The 22,023-nt window shown below is 35.4% G+C and overlaps 2 protein-coding genes across 3 annotated transcripts; one reads left to right on the top strand and one right to left on the bottom strand.

Annotated features, from left to right (window-relative positions):
• Positions 1-276: 276 nt before the first annotated feature.
• On the bottom strand, positions 277-4,976 carry LOC147831483 (CD48 antigen). The gene is made up of 3 exons (XM_087304815.1): positions 4,532-4,976; positions 515-793; positions 277-437 (listed from the first exon to the last, which is right to left on the bottom strand). Exons 1-3 carry the CDS (start codon positions 4,842-4,844, stop codon positions 277-279), a joined length of 753 nt encoding a protein of 250 aa, XP_087160941.1. The 5' UTR covers positions 4,845-4,976.
• A 2,422-nt stretch (positions 4,977-7,398) lies between these two features.
• On the top strand, positions 7,399-16,205 carry zgc:171500. 2 transcript variants are annotated; one of them, NM_001110128.1, is given in 6 exon segments: positions 7,399-7,568; positions 11,698-12,027; positions 12,174-12,494; positions 12,794-12,823; positions 12,918-13,022; positions 15,360-16,205. In NM_001110128.1, coding segments are annotated over 6 exon segments (915 nt in total). In that variant the 5' UTR covers positions 7,399-7,486; the 3' UTR covers positions 15,407-16,205.
• Positions 16,206-22,023: the final 5,818 nt, after the last annotated feature.

The raw sequence follows: 22,023 nt of genomic DNA, 5'->3' as shown, positions 1-22,023 counted from the left end.
AAGATAGTCTTGAACATCAGACAGAGAAATCTTTATTGATAAAGGCGAGCAAGTACACATGGTAAATGAACAGCAGCAGTAATATTCTAGTAAGATCTGTCTCTATTCATATACATTTTTAAAAACAAAAGCCTTTATGTAAAATAATAATACACAAGTTAAGGTACAAGCTTAAGTAACAATCTTTATTTATTACAACAAAAACACCTTTGATGCTAATCTGACAGCCTCTTTAGATTTTGAAACCTCACAAAAATTGCATTAAAAATTCAGAAATTAACTTATTAGGGTTTCTGATGTGTGGATATGTGCTTGAGTGTCTTCTGCTCTTCTGGATTTGACGTCATAGACCACAATAATGACAGTAGCCATGCCCACCAGAGCAGAGAGGACCAATCGGATCACAGCTTCAGTAGGACCACAGCAATAGGCAGAGTCTGAGGAATAACAACATCAAACTGAGCTCAGATCAGTCTATATATATTGCTATTAGTTCTTATTAGCACTTCTATACCTTCAGACGTCTGACAGAGTGTGTTGATGTCCAGATGTGTGGTCTGGTTGCTGATGGGGTTGTTGATCACACAGCTGTAGGTGTTGTTATCCTGATATTCCACCTCCAGAGGTAGAGAGAGACTGATGCTGAGATCAGACACACTGATGCTGGACAATACACTGTTTCCTTTGTACCAGGAGAGACTCACAGCGCTCACATTCACCACTGAACACAACACTGAACAATTATACTGGGATGAAGATGAGTTTCTGATGAGGACAGGAACAGGCAGACGAGCTGGAAAAGATAAAAGAAATGATGTTAAATAAAATCTTACCTCAGTTTAGTGACTGAACAAACTCTCTAAATTAGAGTCTTATAATGGCAATTGTGACACTGCCACAAAAAGTTCAAGCAGATTTTTCATATCTGACAATATTCATTTATATTTGTGCATATTGTCTTAATGTTTTTTTTTTATTTAATTTTTAATTTTTATTTTTTTGCAGGGAAACCTATTTGATTTGAATGTGGGATTGATTAGGCTTTTGTTATGATAGCCAGCTCTGCACAGAAAGGGCATATGGGGGCCATTTGTAGAAGAGATACATTTCTGGCCAAAAGTGAACAGGATTATTTATATTACTTATTAAATTATCCATTATAATTGTGTTTTATTAACGTCCAACCCTGAGCCTGCCTCTCACAGTAACATTAAAAAACAAACAAGAACTGTTCTAATATTGATGTTATGTCTGAAGTAGATACAGGTGTTAAAGTGACAGTGGAAGGAAACAAATTAAATGAATTAATCACAAAAGAATAAAGTTCATTATAACAATATGTTTTTGGGTGTGTTGAGGTATAATGTTTATTTGTAGTTTTTTTGGGGGGAGTTGTGGTGAGGTAAAAATATGTTTTTTTGGTTGTGATGAACTAAAGATGTTTTTGGATGTTTTTTTAGGGGGTGTGGTAAGGTAAATGTTTTCTGGTTGTTTTTTTTTTTTTTTGGGGGGGGGGGGGGGGTTGTGGTGAGGTAAAATGTTTTTTTTTTGGTTTTTGTGAGGTAAAATAATTTTGGGGTATTTTTGTTGGGGTGTGGTGAGGTAAAGAGGTTTTTTTGCTGGGCTTTTTGGGGTGTAGTGAGGTAGAAATGTTTTGTGGCTGTTTTTTGGGGTGTGGTTAGGTAAAAATTTGTTTTTTTGGTTGTGGTGAGGTAAAAAAGTTTTTTGGTTAGGTTTTTTTTGGGTGTGGTGAGGTAAAAAAAAATTGTTTTTTGGAGTGTGGTGAAAGAAAAATACGGTTTTGGTTGTTTTTGGGTTGTGGTGAGGTAAAAATATGTTTTTTTTTGGTTGTGATGAACTAAAGATGTTTTTTGGTTGTTTTTTTAGTGGGTTTGATAAGGTAAATGTTTTCTGGTTGTTTTTTGGGGGGTTGTGGTGAGGTAAAAATGTTTTTTATTTTTTTTTGGTTGTTTTTTGGGTTTTGGTGAGGTAAAAATATTTTTGGGTATTTTTGTTGGGTTGTGGTGAGGTAAAGATGTTTTTTGGCTGGGTTTTTGTTGGGGTGAGGTGAGGTAGAAATGTTTTGTGGCTGTTTTTTGGGGTGTGGTGAGGTAAAATAGTTTTTTGGGGGGGGGTGGCGAATGAAAAATATGTTTTTGGGTTGTGGTGAGATAAAAATATGTTTTTTGGGTGTGGTGAGGTGAAGATGTTTGTTTTTTTTAGTTGGGATTTTTTTGGGCGTGGTGAGGTAAAAATATGTTTTTCGGTTGTTGTTTTTTTTTTGGATGTGGTGAGGTAAACATGTTTTTGGGTTGTAGTGAGACCAAAATATAGTGTTTTCTTTTGGTAGTTTTTGGGGGGGTTGTGGGGTTTCACATTCCTACACACTAGGTGGCGATAAAACACCCACCATGAAACCGACATGGAAGAAGAAAAAGAAGATGATCATGATCATACAGGTGACTAACAAACACATGAATGCTCAACCTGAGTGAATTGTTTAACTACACGTGGCCTTTGTCTGCACAATCACTGGGATTACTTGGTTTTCAGGCCTGATTCCTGTGGAATATATGAGTTTCTGTTTGGGTTTAATTGGAAAATCTGCTCCTCTACTTTGGCAGAAGAAGAAACTTGGTGAGATTATTGTGTTACGACTTTTAACTTTTTGGTATCTAGGGTTTAAAAGGTAACATTTAAGGTGATAATATTTTGTGGTCAGTTGGCAAAATATCAACACGACAACCAAAATACTGCAAAAAGAAGTGAATTTATTTGCAATAGTGAAAGGAAGTCAAAAAGTAATAAAGTATTATTTACAAGATCTCACAACATAAATCAATCAATATAGATTAAAGATGGTGGGGGAAACGAGAGTTAAGTGGCGCCAAATAAATGAAAGAAATATAACAAAACAAATAAATATAAAAAATAGTTTTATGCTATATTTCCTTGGCTAATTGGAACTTGGTTTATTTTTATTTATGAATTGAGCTGACATATGACACACCTATTCGTAACTATATTTTTAGTATTTTTTTTCATGGTCAATTGTTTGAAAAATTAATCATGGCAGTGTTTGTTTTACTAATGGCTGAATGGATATTTGGTTGGCCAAGCAAGTGTTCAAAACACACAAAGAATAATGTCTTAATTGTTTTTTGCTAATGATGATAATGTAATATTTTGACAGCCACAAAGAAAGCCGATGTAAGATTGAAGTTAAGTTGTTTTTTTGTTTTTTTATTCACACATTTATTCAGTGACAACTTGTGACATGCTCTCTATATTGTTTACCATGGTACTTTGAAAATTTGGTCTGAAATCACATGCAAGTATAACAATATTAGCACTATTTGATTGACTGTGATCAATGTTATACTTTAATAGTAATTGGTTGCTAATATGATTACTGTATTTAGATTTAGCAAATAATACTTCTGTGAAATTTAAATGTTAAGTTTACCTCATTCTAACAATCCTAATTCTTTAGCTGTTTTTTCAATTGAGGTAAAAGTAAGCCATTTGACCAAAACAGTGTACTTGCACGTTATGAGGTTTTGGTCCAACTTTTTAATATTGCTTTGTAAAATTGAACCCAACCAAGAAGGATTTGTAGCATTGCAACAATCAACAAGTGTAAAGGACGATATGTTACATGCTATGTTAAGACTATAGTGATATTGTTGCAATAGAAATATATAATTCCTAGTCATAGAATGGAAAAAAAACGACTTAAACTAGCCTAAATTGGTTTTAGCTGGTTGACCAGCCTGGTTTTAGAGGGGTTTTGGCCATTTCCAGGCTGGTTTACAGCTATTTCCTGTCTGGTCTTAGCTGGCTGGAAATAGCTGGAAACCAGCCTGGAAATGGCCAAAACCCCTCTAAAACCAGGCTGGTCAACCAGCTAAAACCAACGTAGGCCAGTTTAAGCAGTTTTTTTTTCAGCAGGGTTACCAGCCTAGCCAGTTGCTACTTCCAGAATAAACCAACTAACAAACATTTAGGCCAAGTTGGTTTTAAATTCACACATTCGTTCAGTGACAACTTGTGACATGCTCCCTATATTGTTTACCATTGTACTTTTGAATTTTTGGTCTGAAATCACACACAAGTGAGGCTTTAAAACAACATTAGCTCTATTTAATTATGCTAAACAATGTTGTTCTTGGATAGCCATTGGCTGCTTTTATGATTTCACAATTTAGACTTAGCAAAGAATACTACTTTATTAAGGAGAACGTCCAAATGTGTGAATATGAACTTTACCTCAATCTAACAAAATTAGGCTGGTTTCAGCTGTTTTTCAACAGAGGTAAACATACACCATCTAACCATTGACAATGTACTTGCACGTTATGCATTTTTGGTCAAATTTTGATATCGTTGCAATAGAAATACATAATTCCTTGTCAGAGGATGTAAATGTTGTCTTCTCCCAATCACCTCAAACTCTCTAGAATATTTTAAACACCTGAAAGTGTTAATAAAATATCTTAATTTAAGTACAGGACAAATGATTTTTACTCACCATAGACCGAAACATTGAACTCTTTTGTTGTCCCTTTCACATCGAGAAAAATGAGTAGTTTATAGAGTCCAGCCTGCTCAGTTGTGATGTTTGTGATGGTCAGAGATCCGGTCTGATTGTCCAGCTTCAGTCTGTCTTTGAAACTCCACTCAGTGTTATACTTGTAAGCCACGGCAAGCTCTTCTGTTTCAGACCTCCATCTTATGTTATATCTGCTTATGTCAGTGAGACCAGAGTTTAAAATGACAGAATCTCCTTCTGTCACCAACACAGACTTCACCTTATCTGGAGCACAGACACGATTCGAAAGCATTTATACGAGTTTAAGGTTATGAAAGCAAACATTATTCATCTAAAAATGTAATGCCACTGGAACACAATTGTAACTCACTGTAGACAGTAAGGATAAAAGTGATCCTCATTGGTGGCATGGTTAGCATTTCATAATTTCCAACATCTTCAAAAGTGAAGTTTGTAATGGTCAGAGATCTGGTCTGATTGTCCACCTTCAGTCGGTTTCTGAATGTCCCGTTAAACACTTCATCATGTACAACGATGCTGTCGTTTATCCCATCCATTTCAGCAAGTAAATGTTTGCCAAACCACCAACGAATTTCAGTTTTGCCCTTCATTAGATCTTGAGTGGATGTTTCCCAGAGACGGGTTGTGGCTGGAAAGGCATCCGCTGCATCCGCTGCGTGAAAACTTGCTGGGTGGGTTGGCGGTTCATTCCGCTGTGGCGACCCCGGATTGATAAAGGGACTAAGCCGACAAGAAAATGAATGAAAGAGTTGGAGCTGGTTAGACCTAAGCTCTGCAAAGCTGTGTCTCTTCATGAATTGAGTTTGAGACTTTTTTTATATATAATGTAAAGCTTAAAAGGGAACCTATCATGCAAAAATCCCTTTTATAAGGGGTTTAAGCACAGTTGCATAGCAGCAGGGTGTAAATATAACCAGCTTCTAATGGTAAAAATTAAAGAATTCTATCTATTATAATCACACTTGATAAAAAGAAACACTGTGGTTGACCTTTTCCCTGTGTGTGCCCGTCATCAGAAGGGGAAAGCCCCGTCCATTAGTGACAATCTCTCCCTCATTAGCATAAGCAGCCATCTTCACATAAGAGTTTTCACACTGTACCTGGTGAAGGTAATGTCAACGAGTAAGAGGCATCATGAATGTGGAGTTTTAGGATGCACAAATGAACACGGGAGTCTCTGTTGACTCTGGACATTTTCAGTTCAGTTTCATCATTCAGTTTTTTACTGAAATAACCTTAGTCTTGTTTTGAATTGGCAAGTTTATTTATATAGCACATTGCATGCACAATGGTAATTCAAAGTGCTTTACTTAAACAAGAATCACAATGAATATAAATTATTAAAAACTGATTAAAATGTGTTGCAATGAAATGAAAAAAACATAATAGTGCAATCTGTCAGACTCCGCACAGTGCTCATTCAGTAAAGGCACAGCTAAACAGATGTGTTTTCTAATTATAGAGCACATCTGATCATTTCTGGATTCCAGCAGCAGGACATCAGTGACTTATTTTAGATTTTGGAAAAAAAAAATGGGCATAAAAAGTCCCCTTTAAATGTGGTCCATTTTTCCTCCAGGGGGCGCTAAAAACAATATATGAAATAAAACTGGAGACTCCTGAAAGCTTTATTCACATCATCAGCAGACAGATTATGATATATGGTATATGAATAGGAGTAGCAATCGAGATCTGTTTGTTTGTTTGTTTTAGTTTTGAGGAAAAAATGCAGTTTGTTATATAACAAACTGCAAATACATTTTCTGTTATTTTACAAACTTTTCTATATATTAATATGTAAAAGTTAATATGTATAAATTATATTTTTATGATTTATTTAAGTAGATATGTGATCATTGCATGATACTTTTTGATTTTGGATTTATATTTGACTTATTTATCGACAGTAAAAGTGATCTGTAGCATATTTGATCATGAGATGTGATCAGCAGATTAAATGTAAAAGCCTATTTTCCTCATTGAACTGTGATTAAATGTCTTTAGTGTTTATAAGTGAAGGAGTCTGAAATCCTCTGTATTTCCAGAGATGGAGTCATGAATGGTCTCCTCTTTGTTGTTAACGTTCATAATGCTTATATTTCTAGTGGGTTACAGTGTATCGAAACTTTTCCGCTCTCTGCTGCTAGATGTTGTAACTCTTCCTCCTTTAGGTCATTCATGGTCAAATGTGTAGTTGATCATATAGAAACAAATACAATTGAATATATTAAAACTATACTATACCAACAATCACTTAATAGGCCTACTTGTTTTGGATGCTTTAAATTTGATGTGCAGCGAAATAGCTGAACCTGACTTTATTTAAACGTTTTTAAAAACATTTTTCATTTATTTCGTTCGTTTAACTATTGAAATAAAAACGTTGACACAACCTGTGGTGATATACGCCTTTAATCTTTTACTGTAACGGATGTTTTTTTTTTAAATTAAAATCTTTGAAACAATGTCATACACTGAAAAAATGCTGTTCTCAAAACTGTTGCAAACTATTTACTTGTGTTGAATTTAAACAATCAAATTAATTTATTTGTTGACATTCCAAATAAATTGTTTACAACCACTTAACGTAAAACTTAAATCAAGGAATTTTTAAAATTTTTTTAGTACATTTTAAAATGACTTTGAGTGACTTACACGATACAAAATTTAAGTCGCAATGTTTTTACAGAACTACACGTTGCTGTCCGCTGTATTTCATTTTGGTCTGACTGTTTCTTTAAACATTACCAGATGAAATGCAACAAAGAAAATCTGGGAGTTCCCCCTTGTAAACTCAAAAAAGCTAGTTCTGTCCATGAGATGTTGTAGTGGCACAGAGAATGAACCGGAGCAGCCTCCTATCCAAAAGCGCTGACTTGAGAGATAAAAGCTGTTATGTAGTGGAGCGAAAATATGGACGAGAATCTACATATTCTTCAGGAAAAGCAGCTTCTGTTTATTTTGGCAACATTGCTTTGTTGTTTACATGACAATGGTGAGAAATGAAAGCGAAAGTAACGCTATTTGTTTTATTACTTTAAATTCAACAAGATAAATCTAGGCTATGTGTTATTTAGCTATATTTGCTGGCTTTGCACGACCTTAAAACATTTATTAGTCACTTTTAAAACAAGCGTGACGCAGTTGTCAACTTTTAAAACAAGCGTGACGCAGTTGTCAACTTTTAAAACGTGACGCAGTTGCTATTTGCTTGTGAGTGTACTTAAAGAGTATCCATGTGATTATTGTGTAAAAGAACTGTTATTTTTTACTGTCTTCTAAGTTGTATTATAAAGTTTTTTGAAGTTAATAAAAAAATTAAATTTCAAAGTCCACTTAAAGGTGAAACCAACTCTAACGCACAATGTAAACAAATGCAAATCAACACGCAAAAAGATTGACGTTTTAGAGTTGAAAAGCTTAAAACCCTGTTGACAAAAGCTTAAACCACCTGGTTTTAGCTGGTCGACCAGCCTGTTTTTTCAGCAGGGAATCACTTCGAACAAAAGAAATATTTTGTATTTCTGAGAACAATTTGCATTCCATAATATTCTGTATCCAGCGCTAAAGTGAATTTAGACAAGTCGACCACAAAAGCAGAGCAATGGGCCAATCGCACCGAACGTGCTTATGTTCTTTTTTTGTTGACGAGAAAAAAAATGAGTGCGCTTTTTTTGTCTCAATGCGATGACTGAGTCAGCTGTGTAGCTGTGTAATGTGCGTGGGTATTGCTGTTTATTGTTATAATTGTAGAGTTTAATAATAGTGTGATAATCAAGATTTGTGGAGTCGCTCCGGATAACTCGAAACAGCGACTACAACTCTGGATTTGTTTGGTTGCTAAACTATTAGTATTAGTAGTATAAGTATGAGGTAATGTGAGTAAACCCGATCCATTTAGGCGGAAGTGACAAACTGCAAGCCTTTAGATGTTTATATTTTATATCTTTTAAATGTGATTTTTACCACTCTTTTGAAGCACACTAGATTATGTATATCCTTAAAACTAACAGACTGAAACTTACATCTAAATTAGTAAATTTTATCTACATTTAAGTTTTTTGTTAGACTCTTATCAAATTATGATAGATTTTTTTTATTTAAAGATTTTTCTTTCATCATTACAATGTTAAGCACATCATATTTCATTAACGCATATTGTAAATTTTGTAAAGTAAATATCTTAAAACTTATTTTTTAAGTAAGTGATATATAGTTACTAATGTGCATTTCTAAGAACTTAAATTGACAACTTTAAATGTGATTTTTTTTAACCCTCAAATTTTCAAACATTTCTATCTTAGCCAGAAGCCAAAAGCTATAAACTATACATCAATGGAAAAAAAAATTATTTAGCTTTCAAAGGATGTATAAGACTAATTAAAAAAAAGATTTGACACTCATTTTGTAGTACAGGATGACATTTTTGTAGTTTAAGACATATTTGTAATGCTGCATCCACAAAAAAAAGTTCCTTTTTTGCCTTTAGTCAAGTTACCATCACAGCACACATCTCCTTCCTTTGTAGTTTGTTTACTGTTTTTAAGCTGTAAACATTTGTATAGGTTTTTTCATCATTCTTCTGTTGTTTTAAACTTTATTGTATTTATGTTAGAAAAACTTGTAAACTAAACTCATTTTAGGCAGCTGACTGGTTGTGAAGATAAGTGATTATTTATTAATCTAATATATGAATACAGAAAGTAAAGACAGGGGGCAGGGTGTTCGGCATTATGCATGTAGAGAAATTAGAGGTAGGTAACCTCAGGAATTGTATTTGGAACCAAATTGCTCAATGACATTGAAAATATTGCTATATATTGTTGCAACACCTCCACCTTTGCCTTAAAGATGAAACATGTGTCTATAATGAGATATAGACTCATTTAAGGTTGTGTTATCATCTGGTTTTAGTCAGGTTTCTGTTAAACAGTGCATCTTACTTAAAGGGTCACGAAACACCAAAACACATTTTTTGAGCTGTTGACAGTCGTATATGTGTCCCACACTGCTAAAAACACTATTAGGACACCTATATTTCACTAAAAAGTGTAAATTGGTTGTTTTTGCGTTATTTCAAGCAAATTCGTACTTCCGGTTTGAAACGAATTTTTGAAGCTGCGTCACGGTCATGACATAATAGCTTGTATTCCAGCGTGCAGACTGGACGTCTGTGCCAGAGTGAGTCTTATTACGTCTTACAGTGTGATGCATTAATGCACGAGTAAGGCTTGGTTCAAACCAATCAGCGCGCTTTATTGTGCAACTTCATTAATATTCATTACTGTCATAATGTTTAGACTGCAGAGACGCCACGTTGTGTTGGCAAAACAAGCATGGAGTGTTGCTTTTATAGTTTGCTGCAGTTAAGTTTCGTTTTCATTTTCTCTCTGTGAGAGCTCAGACTCACGTGTGGATTAACAGTGTACGCGATGCGCGACAACAATAACTTACGTGTCTAAGGAGGATTATTGTTTACCTGAGAGCTGCTCTCATCTCTCAACTCTCAAACGCTGAGATCCGGATTCGCTTGTAGTCTACTCTTAATAAAGACGCGGCTCTAGTTGCTGGTGATTGTCCTGTCTCTAAAGATTTGGTAAGTAAGCGACCAGTGCTCTTTGTTTATTCACTTTGTTCGTATCGAACTAAGTTAACTATTGCACCAAGTACATACATGTTAGCAGCACCACAACCAAACTTTAACCTCGTGTAGGGTTTTTACCGCATTTAGTGACCGGAATAACACACGCGGCTTTCTGACGCTACCTGCCGTGTGCATCTAAGTTTCCGGGAAATGCGGAGGGGTTTTTTTTCTCTCATTCGCTGTGCGGTATCAAACATTGAATGAAAAATACACGCTTAGAGCAGTTCCTTGAATCAAATATCTTGTTTGTCGCGAGGGGCTTGAATGAATTCCCTGAATGAAAGAGCCAAACTGCAGTTAAAGTCCACCATTTAATAATTTGGCAAATAATTCGACTACAGATGTCCATGTAGGTTAAACACCATCACTTTCTCCTGTGTGTTTATTTTGACTCTGAAACTCGCGCGTGCCCAAATAGACACTCCCACATCCTCCCACTTTAGTTCCTCTGACACTCCCCCCTAAACAGAGCTGGACACGCCCACTTTTCTGACTTTTTCCAAAGTAGAGGTGTGAAAACACCCTGCTGAAACGAGGGGGTTTCATGGCCCTTTAAGAAAATCATTAGCAAAAATTGATGTAGAGGAGAGGTGGCATGGTGTCTGAGTGGTTAGCACGGTCGCACTCACAGCAAGAAAGTCACTGGTTCGAGTCCCGGCTGGACCAGTTGGCATTTCTGTTTGGAGTTTCATATTTTCCCTGTGTTGGTATGGGTTTCCTCCGGGTGCTCTGGTTTTCCCCACAGTCCAAACACATGCGTTATAGGTGAATTGAATAAGCTAAATTGGACGTAGTCTAGGGTGAGGCAGTGTTGCACTAGGTAGTGCTGTCGCCTCACAGCTAGAAGGTCGCTGATTCGAACCTCGGCTCAGTTGGCGTTTCTGTGTGGAGTTTGCATGTTCTCAACTTTAGTGGTTTCCTTGGGTGCTCCGGTTTCCCTCACAGTCTAAAGACATGTGGTACAGGTGAATTGGGTAGACTAAATTGTCCGCAGTGTGTGTGTGTGGATGTTTCCCAGAGATGGGTTGTGGCTGGAAGCTCATCCGCTGTGTAAAAACTTGCTGGATAAGTTGGCGGTTCATTCCCCTGTGGCAACCCTGGATTAATAAAGGGACTAAGCCGACAAGAAAATGAATGAATGAATGAATGGACGTAGTCTATGAGTGTGTGTGTGTGTGTGAATGAGTTTATAGGTGTTTCCCAGTACTGGATTGCAGTTGGAATGCCATTTGCGCATAAAATTTATGCTGGAATCATAAATTTCAGTTTACTCTGTTGTGGTGGCCAATGAAATGGAGACTAAGCTGTAAATAATTAAAATTAATGAACAAATGAATGATTTAGAGGAGAGTGATCTACTATTAAATAAGTATGTGCTGTAGTATGACTCTAAACATTATCTTTATTCAAATCTGTATTTAACTTTTTTGTTACACTACCCAAGAAATAATATATAAATGACTGTTGATTTCTTCTTCAGGTGGTGTTGGTTCAGATAGAGTGTCGGTGTCGGTGACAGAGGGAGATTCGGTCACTCTTTACAGTGGCGTTAAAACAAACCAACAAGAAAACATTGTATGGTATTTTAATGACGTTCGCATCGCTCAAATCAATCAAGATCTCAACAAGAGCTGTACAGATGTCCAGTGTAATGAAAATACTGACAAATTCAGAGGCAGACTGAAGCTGGATCATCAGACTGGATCACTGACCATCATGAACACCAGAAGCACGGATGCTGGCAATTATCATCTAGAGATTGTCAGCAGTGGTGGCTACAGTGTGAAGACCTTCGGAGTTACTGTATACGGTGAGTCAATAGCTATTTTTCTGTCCACCTATTTTTTAAAAATTCATTTTAAAAAATCTGCATTTGGATTCACACCTCCATGAAAGCCTCCTTTAGTTACACAAGGTTTGTTTATAATGCATTATATTTCTGTCGGTTTGTTTCAGATGTTTCTGCTGCTAATCAAAAGGAAACAAAGTCTGTGAAGGAGGGAGAATCAGTCACTTTAAATCTTGGTGGAATGAAAAAACCAGATGATCTAATGATGTATTTTTTTAATGATGCTCTTATCGCTAAAGTCACTGGAGGTCAGATCTGCACAGATGTTCAGTTTGATGAGAGATTCAGTGGCAGACTGAAACTGGATCGACAGACTGGATCTCTGACCATCATAGACAGCAGAATCACAGACTCTGGAGTTTACAAACTGGAGATCATCAACATCAGTAGCATCACTGTTACAAAGGGCATCACCGTCACTATCACTGGTAAGTGTTATTTAGCCATTGCAATTTAACATTTTGTATTTAAACGACATATTATATTTAAATTAACTCAGGAAATGGTTAAACTCTTTCAATTAGAGTAACTCTTTCACAACATAAAACGTCCCTGGCTCAAACTTGTGCTTGTGATTTAAATTTGTTTTTAAAGACTAACCCTTATCATAAGATACATTTAAGCTTGTATAATGTACACCAAAAATCCAGACAAAAAATGAGATGTGAAAAAAGAGAATGTGTAAAAAAAATGGATCTTTCAGTCTTCTGTTTCGTTTGTGTTTCAGGTATGATGGTGGGAGATCCTGTCACTTTAGGTACTGATGAAACAAACAAACAAACAAACATAAAATCGTTTTTTGTCACTACTGGTAATTTTGTGTGTGTGTGTGTGCTTCTGTTCTCATTTAGAAACTCCAGCAGTGGATAAAGTTTCAGTTTCCATAGCAGTGGGTTTTTGTGTAATCTTTGTGTTGTTGCTCCTTGTTGACCATCTCTTTTGTCGGCAACAAAAGAGTAAGTACCATATCTTATCCAGCAAAAGCAAAATACAGAGCTTCATTGCTTCATCAAACCATCAGGGGCTGCCCCATGCTCTTAAATGCGAGTCTGTTCTGTGCTTTCGTTTTATTTGGGCATGAAAACACTTTGAAATAAATATAAAAAAAGCGGAATTCCCTTCCTTTCCATTACAGTTTCTATCGCCCCTCCTATGCAGTCCTCAAAAAATATAGCGGTGCGTGACTGTCAGATGTGCTTCATAGTAATAAATAGACGCTGTTTCCCAAACGGATTCTGTACACGCAATTTGAAGTGGAGCGAAAGTCTGGGTTTTGGATGTGTGTTTGAACAGACATATACACATAATTCATAATACCATCTAAAGATGGCGAAAAATGTAAACACAACAAATTTTGTCCTAAATAAGCATAAAAAGTTAGGAAAGCAATCAAACACTTTATAACGTTAGATGTGTACATTTTTAAAGTGACATCTGTTATGTAATGTAATCAAACAAAAAATCCAAATAAATGAGATTCATTTGTTGCTTTTTAATCAGAATGTATAAGTCAGGAGTGTCTAAATTCAGTCCTGGAGGGCCGGTGTCCTGCAAAGTTTAGTTCCAACCCCAAGCAAATACGGTGGTACCCTAGTGGTACTAGGCTAGCTAATCAAGCTCTTACTAGGCTTTCTAGAAACATCCATGCAGTTGTGTTGTGGCAAGCTGGAGCTAAAACCTGCAGGACACCAGCCCTTCAGGACCGAGTTTGGACACCCCTGATGTAAGTTTTACAGTGAAGAAAAGATTAATGATATTTGATAACTTAATTCTATTTCATTCTAATAGCTATTAATTTTAATAAGCTGAACTGTTAGCTAATTTATTTGCTGCTAATGTAAACTATTAGTTTTGTTTTGTACATAATAATAATAATAATAATAATAATAAAACATATTACTGACCGTTTAACTGTTTATTTACAAATAATACAGCTCCAGAAGAATATTTAGGGATTTTTTTAAAGGGGGGCAGGAGGAAGGGGGATATCCCTTATTATGGTGGGCATATCTCTTATTTTCACATCCCAACGTTGACGGGTCTGTATTCTATTTCAGCAGTGACAAGAAAATAACCAACGTAATACAGTAGGATGCGATTAATCAGTACTTTCTGGAGTGTAAAATTTAATATTATCAAAAAAAGATATATTTATCTACCGCACGGAAGCAACAAGGATGGATTATTATAACCCTTTTACAGGGGAAACCGCAACATCCTTCATATGTTGTTAATACTACTTTTAACCCATACAAATCGAAATCCCTCAAAATTAGGCCTTTAAAATGCACACTTAACTCTAATTTACTTTAATATAATGTAACATTCTGCGGTCACACTAGAGTTTGTGCGTGCGAAATTATGTCGTGCGGCGCTGCGTAAAGAAACGGGATTAAACAAGATGATCATCAGACATTAAAAAAGCAAGCGATTGCTCCATATTTTAAATTCCTGTCCAGAGAGGTCATGTTTTGATCCTCAATTGGTCTCATGCAGTCAAGTGATGTGATTTCGCAGGTCAATGTTCACCAAGCTTGAACTTTGAACCGCAGTGACCAGCGAAACTTGACGCATGACCTTGCGTTTCCGGTCTGACCCATTCGCGTGCGTATGAATGGAAGTCTATGGGGAGAAGAGTGCAATGTGACCATAGCTTAATTTTGGCATTGTTTCAGTGATCAGTTAATGGCAAGTAAAATTAAACAAATGTTTTATCCTTAATTCAGATTATCGCAGTATTATTGTAGATTTGACAGTATATGTCATGACAAGTGTGTCGTACATATTTTTGCCTTTATATTTAGTTTTATAAGATCAGCTCACACCTTAATAAATTAATTACAATTTTATTAGAGGTGATAAAATAAGAAACTAGTTATTAGTATATGCTGCTTTGAGGTCTTAAAAGGCAAGTTCACTCAAAAATGAACGTTTCCTCAAGTGATTCCAAACCTTTGAGTTTCTATCTTCTGTTGAAAAACAAAGGAAGACATTTTGAAGAATGCTGAAAATCGGTAACCATTGACTTCCATAGTATGAAAAACAAATACTATGAAAGTCAATGGTTACAGGTTTCTGGAATTCTTCACAGTATCTTTTTTTGTTGTTCAACAGAAGAAAGAAACTCATAAAAATTTTAAACAAGTAATGGGTGAGTAAATAATGGTGGAATTTTTATTTGTCGGTGACATGCCACAGTGCATGTAATAAGCTGTTCATTTGGTTTGGTGCTCAGTGTTCTGTTCCTTTAAATTAATTCTAATTCTGACTTCTGTTCTATTTTCTGTTTGCAGCTGTGACATGTGACTTTAATTGTGGAAAGGAGATTCTGCCGATCTGAAAATGTATAATTTAATTTAAATTGTCTGGTCCAGTGTGTTTGGAGAACTCCTTGATGAATGAACTCATAAAAGTAGACAACAATATAAACAAACTTTTGGGACTGGTGATGGGAGAATCATACATGCACAGCTAATGATCTGGTCTTATTATGACCCAGGCAGCTGTAGTCTGTGTGTTTGCCTAAAAGTAACTGCACACTTTTAAATGATCATTAGCCAATCCGAATCAAACTTTCAACAGGCATCCATTGTAAAAGGATTATGTCACTCTTTTCTATGTTTGATTAATCCTAATGCAGACATTGTGAAGAAAAAGGGAAATAATACGCCAAATGTTTTTTTACACATGGATGCCTAACAGACGTATGTTTACATGTTTGAACAAAAAGACTTTTTGTCTCAGGTTTATCCAGTTTGAACGACTTGTTCAGACTCCTTGTATGCAAATCATGATCTCACTGAACTTTGACATCTGGCCTTTTCTGTGAATCGAGGTGTATTTAATTTGAAATGCTCTCAGAAAGTAATTGTGAAAATGGTACATGTTAACTTATTTTTATTATTTTATTTAACAGCCAAAAATGTGATTTGATTTTTTTTCTTCTATTTTATTTCTCAGAATTAAATGGAAAGCAACTTGAATGTTCTTTGTATTGCAATGCTAAATGTCATCAGAACATTAACTGTCATTAACTATCTATATTTTGTACTGTCTGGAGCCAGCACCTAAGTTTTTCACTCATCATAGCACACGTGCTGCTGATAATGTGACAATAAAAGTGATTGATCTGAAATAAACTTGCCTTGCCTTGCCTTGCCTTGATTTGACCATCAAGATTCGCTCATCTAGTTATAAAGACAAAATAATAATTGCAATACCTAAACTAATCGTTTTATTGGTTGTATGTGTAAATGATTGTGTTTCCACAGGCTACATTAATTTTAAAAGGTACATTTTCTAACGTGACATTGCACTACATACCTTAGATTTTATAGTGAAAAATACCTTTGCTTTTATGTTTTATTTGTATGTGTGTGCGTGTGCCTGTGTGTATTTGTTTTCCTTATGTTGTTGAGACAATTTGTCGCCACATGTATAGGAATTTAAATTTTGACCTTGTGGGGACACTTTTTTTGGTCCCCCAAAATAAAAAACCCTACATAAAAAAAACACACAATTAACTATTTAAAAAATGTTGAAATGCATATTGTTTCCTGTCAGGTTTGGATGTGAAGAGTTCCAAAAATACAGTCTGTACAGTTTAAAAATCATTACATCTGGAGAATCCTCACTGGAATAGAAAAAGACGTGTGGGTGTGTGTTTTGAATTATAGCCTGATCAGATACTAGAATGTTAAACAAGAGAGAAACTAGACTTTACCCCTAAAGCTGCATTATCATTTGAAAATGAAACCAACTGGGGAAAAATAATGCATCCACATGGTTTAATGGCTATTGAAGTTAACTGGTGAACATAATGCAGAGCATGCTTACACTGTTTGTGTGAGAGACAACAGGATGTTGATATTTAATAATCTTCTAAAGCACTGGTGACTGTTCCTGGACAATTCCTGGAAAGCCATAGCTCTGCACAGTAGTTCCAACCCTAATTGTACACACACGATCAAAGTAATTGAGTCCTTTAAGCTTGTTTAATACATACCTTTAGGTGTGTTAAACTGCAGAGCTCTGGCTATCCAGGAATTGAGTTTGACACCCCTGTTCTAAAGGATGCTGTCTAAGTTTTTATTTTAAAAGCTTTATTTTCATGTTGTGCTTTTTAATATAAATGCCAATGCTCAGCTAAGCTTTGGTCACTAGATGGCACTGTAGCAGTAGCCTACAGAGAAAAAAATACAGTCAAAACATTTTGTTTAAATAAATTATTTAGTATCTACACAAAAAAATGCAGGGTTTCACACAATTAATTCATGTTGTCCCAACACAAATTGAATAGGTTAACTTAAACATAACATAAAAAAATGAAATTGTGTTGTTTCAACTCATTTTAAATAAGTAGCTTGAACGAGCAAAAAAAAATAATTTTTTTTGAGTGTAGTAAATATGACCAAAATTAAGGAAAAAAAAACAGTTTTATATATATATATATATATATATATATATATATATATATATATATATATATATATATATATATATATATTGGTTATTCCGAGCACAGAATAATAAAAAAATAACCCAAATTAAAACATAAATTCCATAAATGGGATCAAGACTTAATAAAAAGCTTGATTTGCATGTGAAATCTAAAAACAAAACATTTAAGATAAAAGAATATAGCATTTTAGAGTTTATGGATCATCGTTTTTTTGGGCATATTTTCATACACAGCTTCCGCCTTTGATTTCTGTAAGAAAAAAAGATAGACAATCAGGAACTTGATTAAAAATATCTGAAAATTCATGGCAGGCTGAGTTAATCTGAATAGCATTTATTTTTATCTTGTAGGATAGTCTAATTGTTCCCAGCAGGATCCTTAATGTCAAAATGAAAAAAATAAATAAATTAAATAAATAAATAAAAATCCTTCAAAAATGCTGTTTAATTTGTTGTCAAACCCTTAATATCTTTTTGACCACTAAATTAACGACACAGTATTGATTGAAATTTTGTATGAGTATTGGTGTCAATGCATATTAAAACTACTAAACAACATCAAATTAACATCTAATACTTGAATCAGTTTTTTGACATGTTTTTTGGTCGGCAATGTTGGATGTCAGTTTGATGTCATTTTGACATCGTCAATTTATATCAAATGGATTTGCATTTTTTGATATCTTTTTTTACCTTTTTGACACCAAGGTGCCTGCTGGGTTAGTTTTTTTCCCTCTTTTTTATTATTGCTTAAAAAACAGAGTATAGAACAATACAAATAGAAAGAAAGAAAGAAAGATCATGGGTGTACAAAAACAATATAAATAAGACAAACAAATAAACAAATATATGTGTATAAGTACATATGCAGGGCCTTGTGGAATTACAGAATCTTGAAACTGTCTTTTTTGTATTAGTTTTGCTTTATGTTGTTAGTATAATGTTCTGATTATTTTAGTATAGCTGGATAAAAGTGTTTTTGGTTAATAAATGTGTATCAGTGAATATGGTACTTATAAATATTATCAAAAGATTAATAACATAAGCTTCCTTCTCTATTTTTTGTTACAGTTTTTTACAGACCCGGACATTCTGACATCAGTCTGTAAGCCGAGAATGGTTGACATTTACAAAAAAGCAACACAAAGCTATACTTGCAGCAGCACACAAATGTGTGACTTTGTAGCACAACCTCAGTTAACAACACTGTTTTGTTCTTTCTTTCCCTTAAAGTTACCCCATACAAAAACAAAATACTTTAAGTACTACAGAGTTTTTGAACCATAATAAAGCGCTTTTAATCAGTTACTATAGTATGCATAACACAACTAACACAAATAACTGATCCATTGCAGTAGTTTTCTACAGCTATAGGGTAAAATTTACTCACAGTTTATTGTAAAAACTAAAGTTTATTCCAGTATTTATTATTGTTGATGATTTCATTACTTCTGTGCTGTAGCACTTGTTAACAAAATGTTGTAAATATACAGATTATACTTTACTACAGTATATAATTTGCTATAAATTATTGTATTGTATACTATTAGCCTACAATATAGTATACTATTATAAAATGCTTTGGTTTTTTCACATTATTACATTTACATTATTGTTATTTAGACTCAGACTCAGCTTTATTATCCCGTTAGGGAAACTAAGATTGCAACAAGGTACCATAACACAGGCGAAGTTCCATGTACACATTAATAAAATATTACCCCCAACATCCATACATCAGTATATAGAAACATCCCCTCCTCCCTGGACTCATTTAATGACCCAATGGCCACCATTATAAAAGAATTTCTGGTTCTATTTGTCCTGCAAATAGGAACCCTAAAACAACTTCCTGATGGCAACAGCTGAAATACAGAGTACAGTGGGTGATCCGGGGTGCATAGGATACCCTGAGCTCTCCTTAGAACATAGTCTTGGTAGATTACCATTAGACCAGTCTGGTTAAAACCAATGATCTTGCCTGCCACCTTCACCAGGCTGCTCAACCTATTCTTGCTTGACACGTATCTGGAGCACAGATACGATTCGAAAGCATTTATATGAGTTTAAGGTTATTTAAGCAAACATTATTTATCTAAAAATGTAATGCCACTGGAACACAATTGTAACTCACTGTAGACAGTAAGGATAAAAGTGATCCTCATTGGTGGCATGGTTAGCATTTCATAATTTCCAACATCTTCAAAAGTGAAGTTTGTAATGGTCAGAGATCTGGTCTGATTGACCACCTTCAGTCGGTTTCTGAATGTCCCGTTAAACACTTCATCATGTACAACGATGCTGTCGTTTATCCCATTCATTTCAGCAAGTAAATGTTTGCCAAACCACCAACAAATTTCAGTTTTGCCCATTATTAGAGCTTGATGAGTGTTTAGAGTCACCGAATCTCCCTCCATCACTCTCACAGGTTGCGCTGCTGTAAAACCAAACACACCTGGACAAAACAGACTTGATCACTGATTAAAGTTCCTTCAGTGTGTTTTACAGCATTTTATTGCAATAGATTTTTATACGAGAGCAGCTGTGTCGGTCATGTTTGATTGTTTTAGCCAGTAGTTTATTACATGGTGTCAGAACATAGAGAGTTGAACTCTTAAAAACATATTTAAAACTCACCAACCAGATGCCACGAAAAGAGCAAAACTAATATAAGAAACATTTTCTTCATCGATTTACTAAAACCCTCTTCGAAAATGCTTGAAATGTCTGAAAACGCTGACTTCTGACACCTGATCTAAACCCATTTATCTGGTTGAATCTCCTCTTACAGGATTCTAACTCTTGTAGCTGTTTCCTTTATCAGAGGAAGTCACAAAAATTATCAACATTATCTGATTTTATAATGATCTTGTGTTCCTGGATGAAAACTAATAGTAGAAGAGTGAAATGTTGCATTATCAGGGCCAGTGGTTCCTAAACTTTTTTTTAATTTATGGCTTACTAAACCAAATAAGTATGTTTCTGGTAGCTTTACCGAATAAACGACCAATGATAGTTAAATAGCTACACAACAAGTCCAGAGAGATTCAGGCTGGCACTTTAAGGAAAACTGGAAACCAAAATCCAGGCAGATGCCATAAGTGGGTAGACTGAGACTAGATTTTCACAGAATTACTCACAATAATAAAGATTTGCTCTGCTAAAGCTCGACATTTGTATTAGATTTGAGCAAATACTGATGTGACCTTGTTAACATACGCACGCACACACACACACACACAATCACCACTTGACTCGACAAATCATTTGCAGGCACCTAAGGGCAGAAATTCATCACTTGCCACTTCCCAAGTGAAAGGGCCTTAATAATGCGTCCTTGTTGAGTTTAAACACACACACTAGTATTCCCCTGTCAAATGTTGTCCTGGCTTCATCGGGGAAAAAATCATTGGTCTCAACTCAAATCCACAGTTTTGCTCCAACCCTAATCAAACTCGCCTGATCCAACTTATCCAGGTTTTCAGGATTGCTGGAAACTGTTAAGCAGGACTGAGTTGGAGCTGGGCGAAGCAGTGGCGCAGTAGGTAGTTCTGTCACCTCACAGCAAGAAGGTCACTGGTTCAAGTCTCGGCTCAGTTGGCATTTCTGTGTGGAGTTTGCATGTTCTCCCTGCGTTCGCGTGGGTTTCCTCCGGGTGCTCTGGTTTCCCCTACAGTCCAAAGACAAGTGGGACAGGTGAATTGGGTAGGCTAAATTGTCCGTAGTGTGTGAATGTGTGTGTGTGGATGTTTCCCAGAGATGGGTTGTGGCTGGAAAGGCATCTGCTGCGTGGAAACTTGCTGGGTGGGTTGGCGGTTCATTCCGCTGTGGCGACCCCGGATTGATAAAGGGACTTAGCCGACAAGAAAATGAATGAAAGAGTTGGAGCTGGTTGGACCTAAGCTCTGCAAAGCTGTGTCTCTTCATGAATTGAGTTTGAGACTATTTTATATATAATGTAAAGCTTTAAAGGGAACCTATCATGCAAAAATCCCTTTTATAAGGGGTTTAAGCACAGTTGCATAGCAGCAGGGTGTAAATATAACCAGCTTCTAATGTCAAAAATTAAGGAATTCTATTTTTTATAATCACACTTGATAAAAACTGTCTGTAGAAACACTGTGGTTGACCTTTTCCCTGTGTGTGCCTGTCATCAGAAGGGGAAAGCCCTGTCCATTAGTGAAAATCTCTCCCTCATTAGCATAAGCAGCCATCTGCCATAAGAGTTTTCATACTGTACCTGCTGAAGGTAATGTCAACGAGTAAGAGGCATCATGAATGTGGAGTTTTAGGATGCACAAATGAACACGGGAGTCTCTGTTGACTCTGGACATTTTCAGTTCAGTTTCATCATTCATTTTTTTTTACTGATATACTTTTTTTTTTGTCTTGTTTGAATTGGCAAGTTTATTTATATAGCACATTACATGCACAATGGTAATTCAAAGTGCTTTACTTAAACAAGAATAAAAGAAACAAGAATCACAATGGATATAA

Source organism: Danio rerio, chromosome 22 (assembly GCF_052040795.2).
Source record: "Danio rerio strain M-AB ecotype USA chromosome 22, GRCz13ab, whole genome shotgun sequence".
Taxonomy (NCBI): domain Eukaryota; kingdom Metazoa; phylum Chordata; class Actinopteri; order Cypriniformes; family Danionidae; genus Danio; species Danio rerio.
This window is presented reverse-complemented; position numbering and strand designations above follow the sequence as displayed.

Excerpts from the sequence above, each read along its gene's own strand:
- LOC147831483 (XM_087304815.1), bottom strand. The coding sequence starts at position 4,844 with ATGCTTTCGAATCGTGTCTGTGCTCCAGATAAGGTGAAGTCTGTGTTG. Across the intron at positions 794-4,531 it reads GTTCAATGTTTCGGTCTATG|CTCGTCTGCCTGTTCCTGTC; the intron begins GTGAGTAAAAAT and ends TATCTTTTCCAG. Across the intron at positions 438-514 it reads ACTCTGTCAGACGTCTGAAG|ACTCTGCCTATTGCTGTGGT; the intron begins GTATAGAAGTGC and ends GTTATTCCTCAG.
- zgc:171500 (XM_087302072.1), top strand. The coding sequence starts at position 7,487 with ATGGACGAGAATCTACATATTCTTCAGGAAAAGCAGCTTCTGTTTATT. Across the intron at positions 7,569-11,697 it reads TTGTTGTTTACATGACAATG|GTGGTGTTGGTTCAGATAGA; the intron begins GTGAGAAATGAA and ends TTTCTTCTTCAG. Across the intron at positions 12,028-12,173 it reads CTTCGGAGTTACTGTATACG|ATGTTTCTGCTGCTAATCAA; the intron begins GTGAGTCAATAG and ends GGTTTGTTTCAG.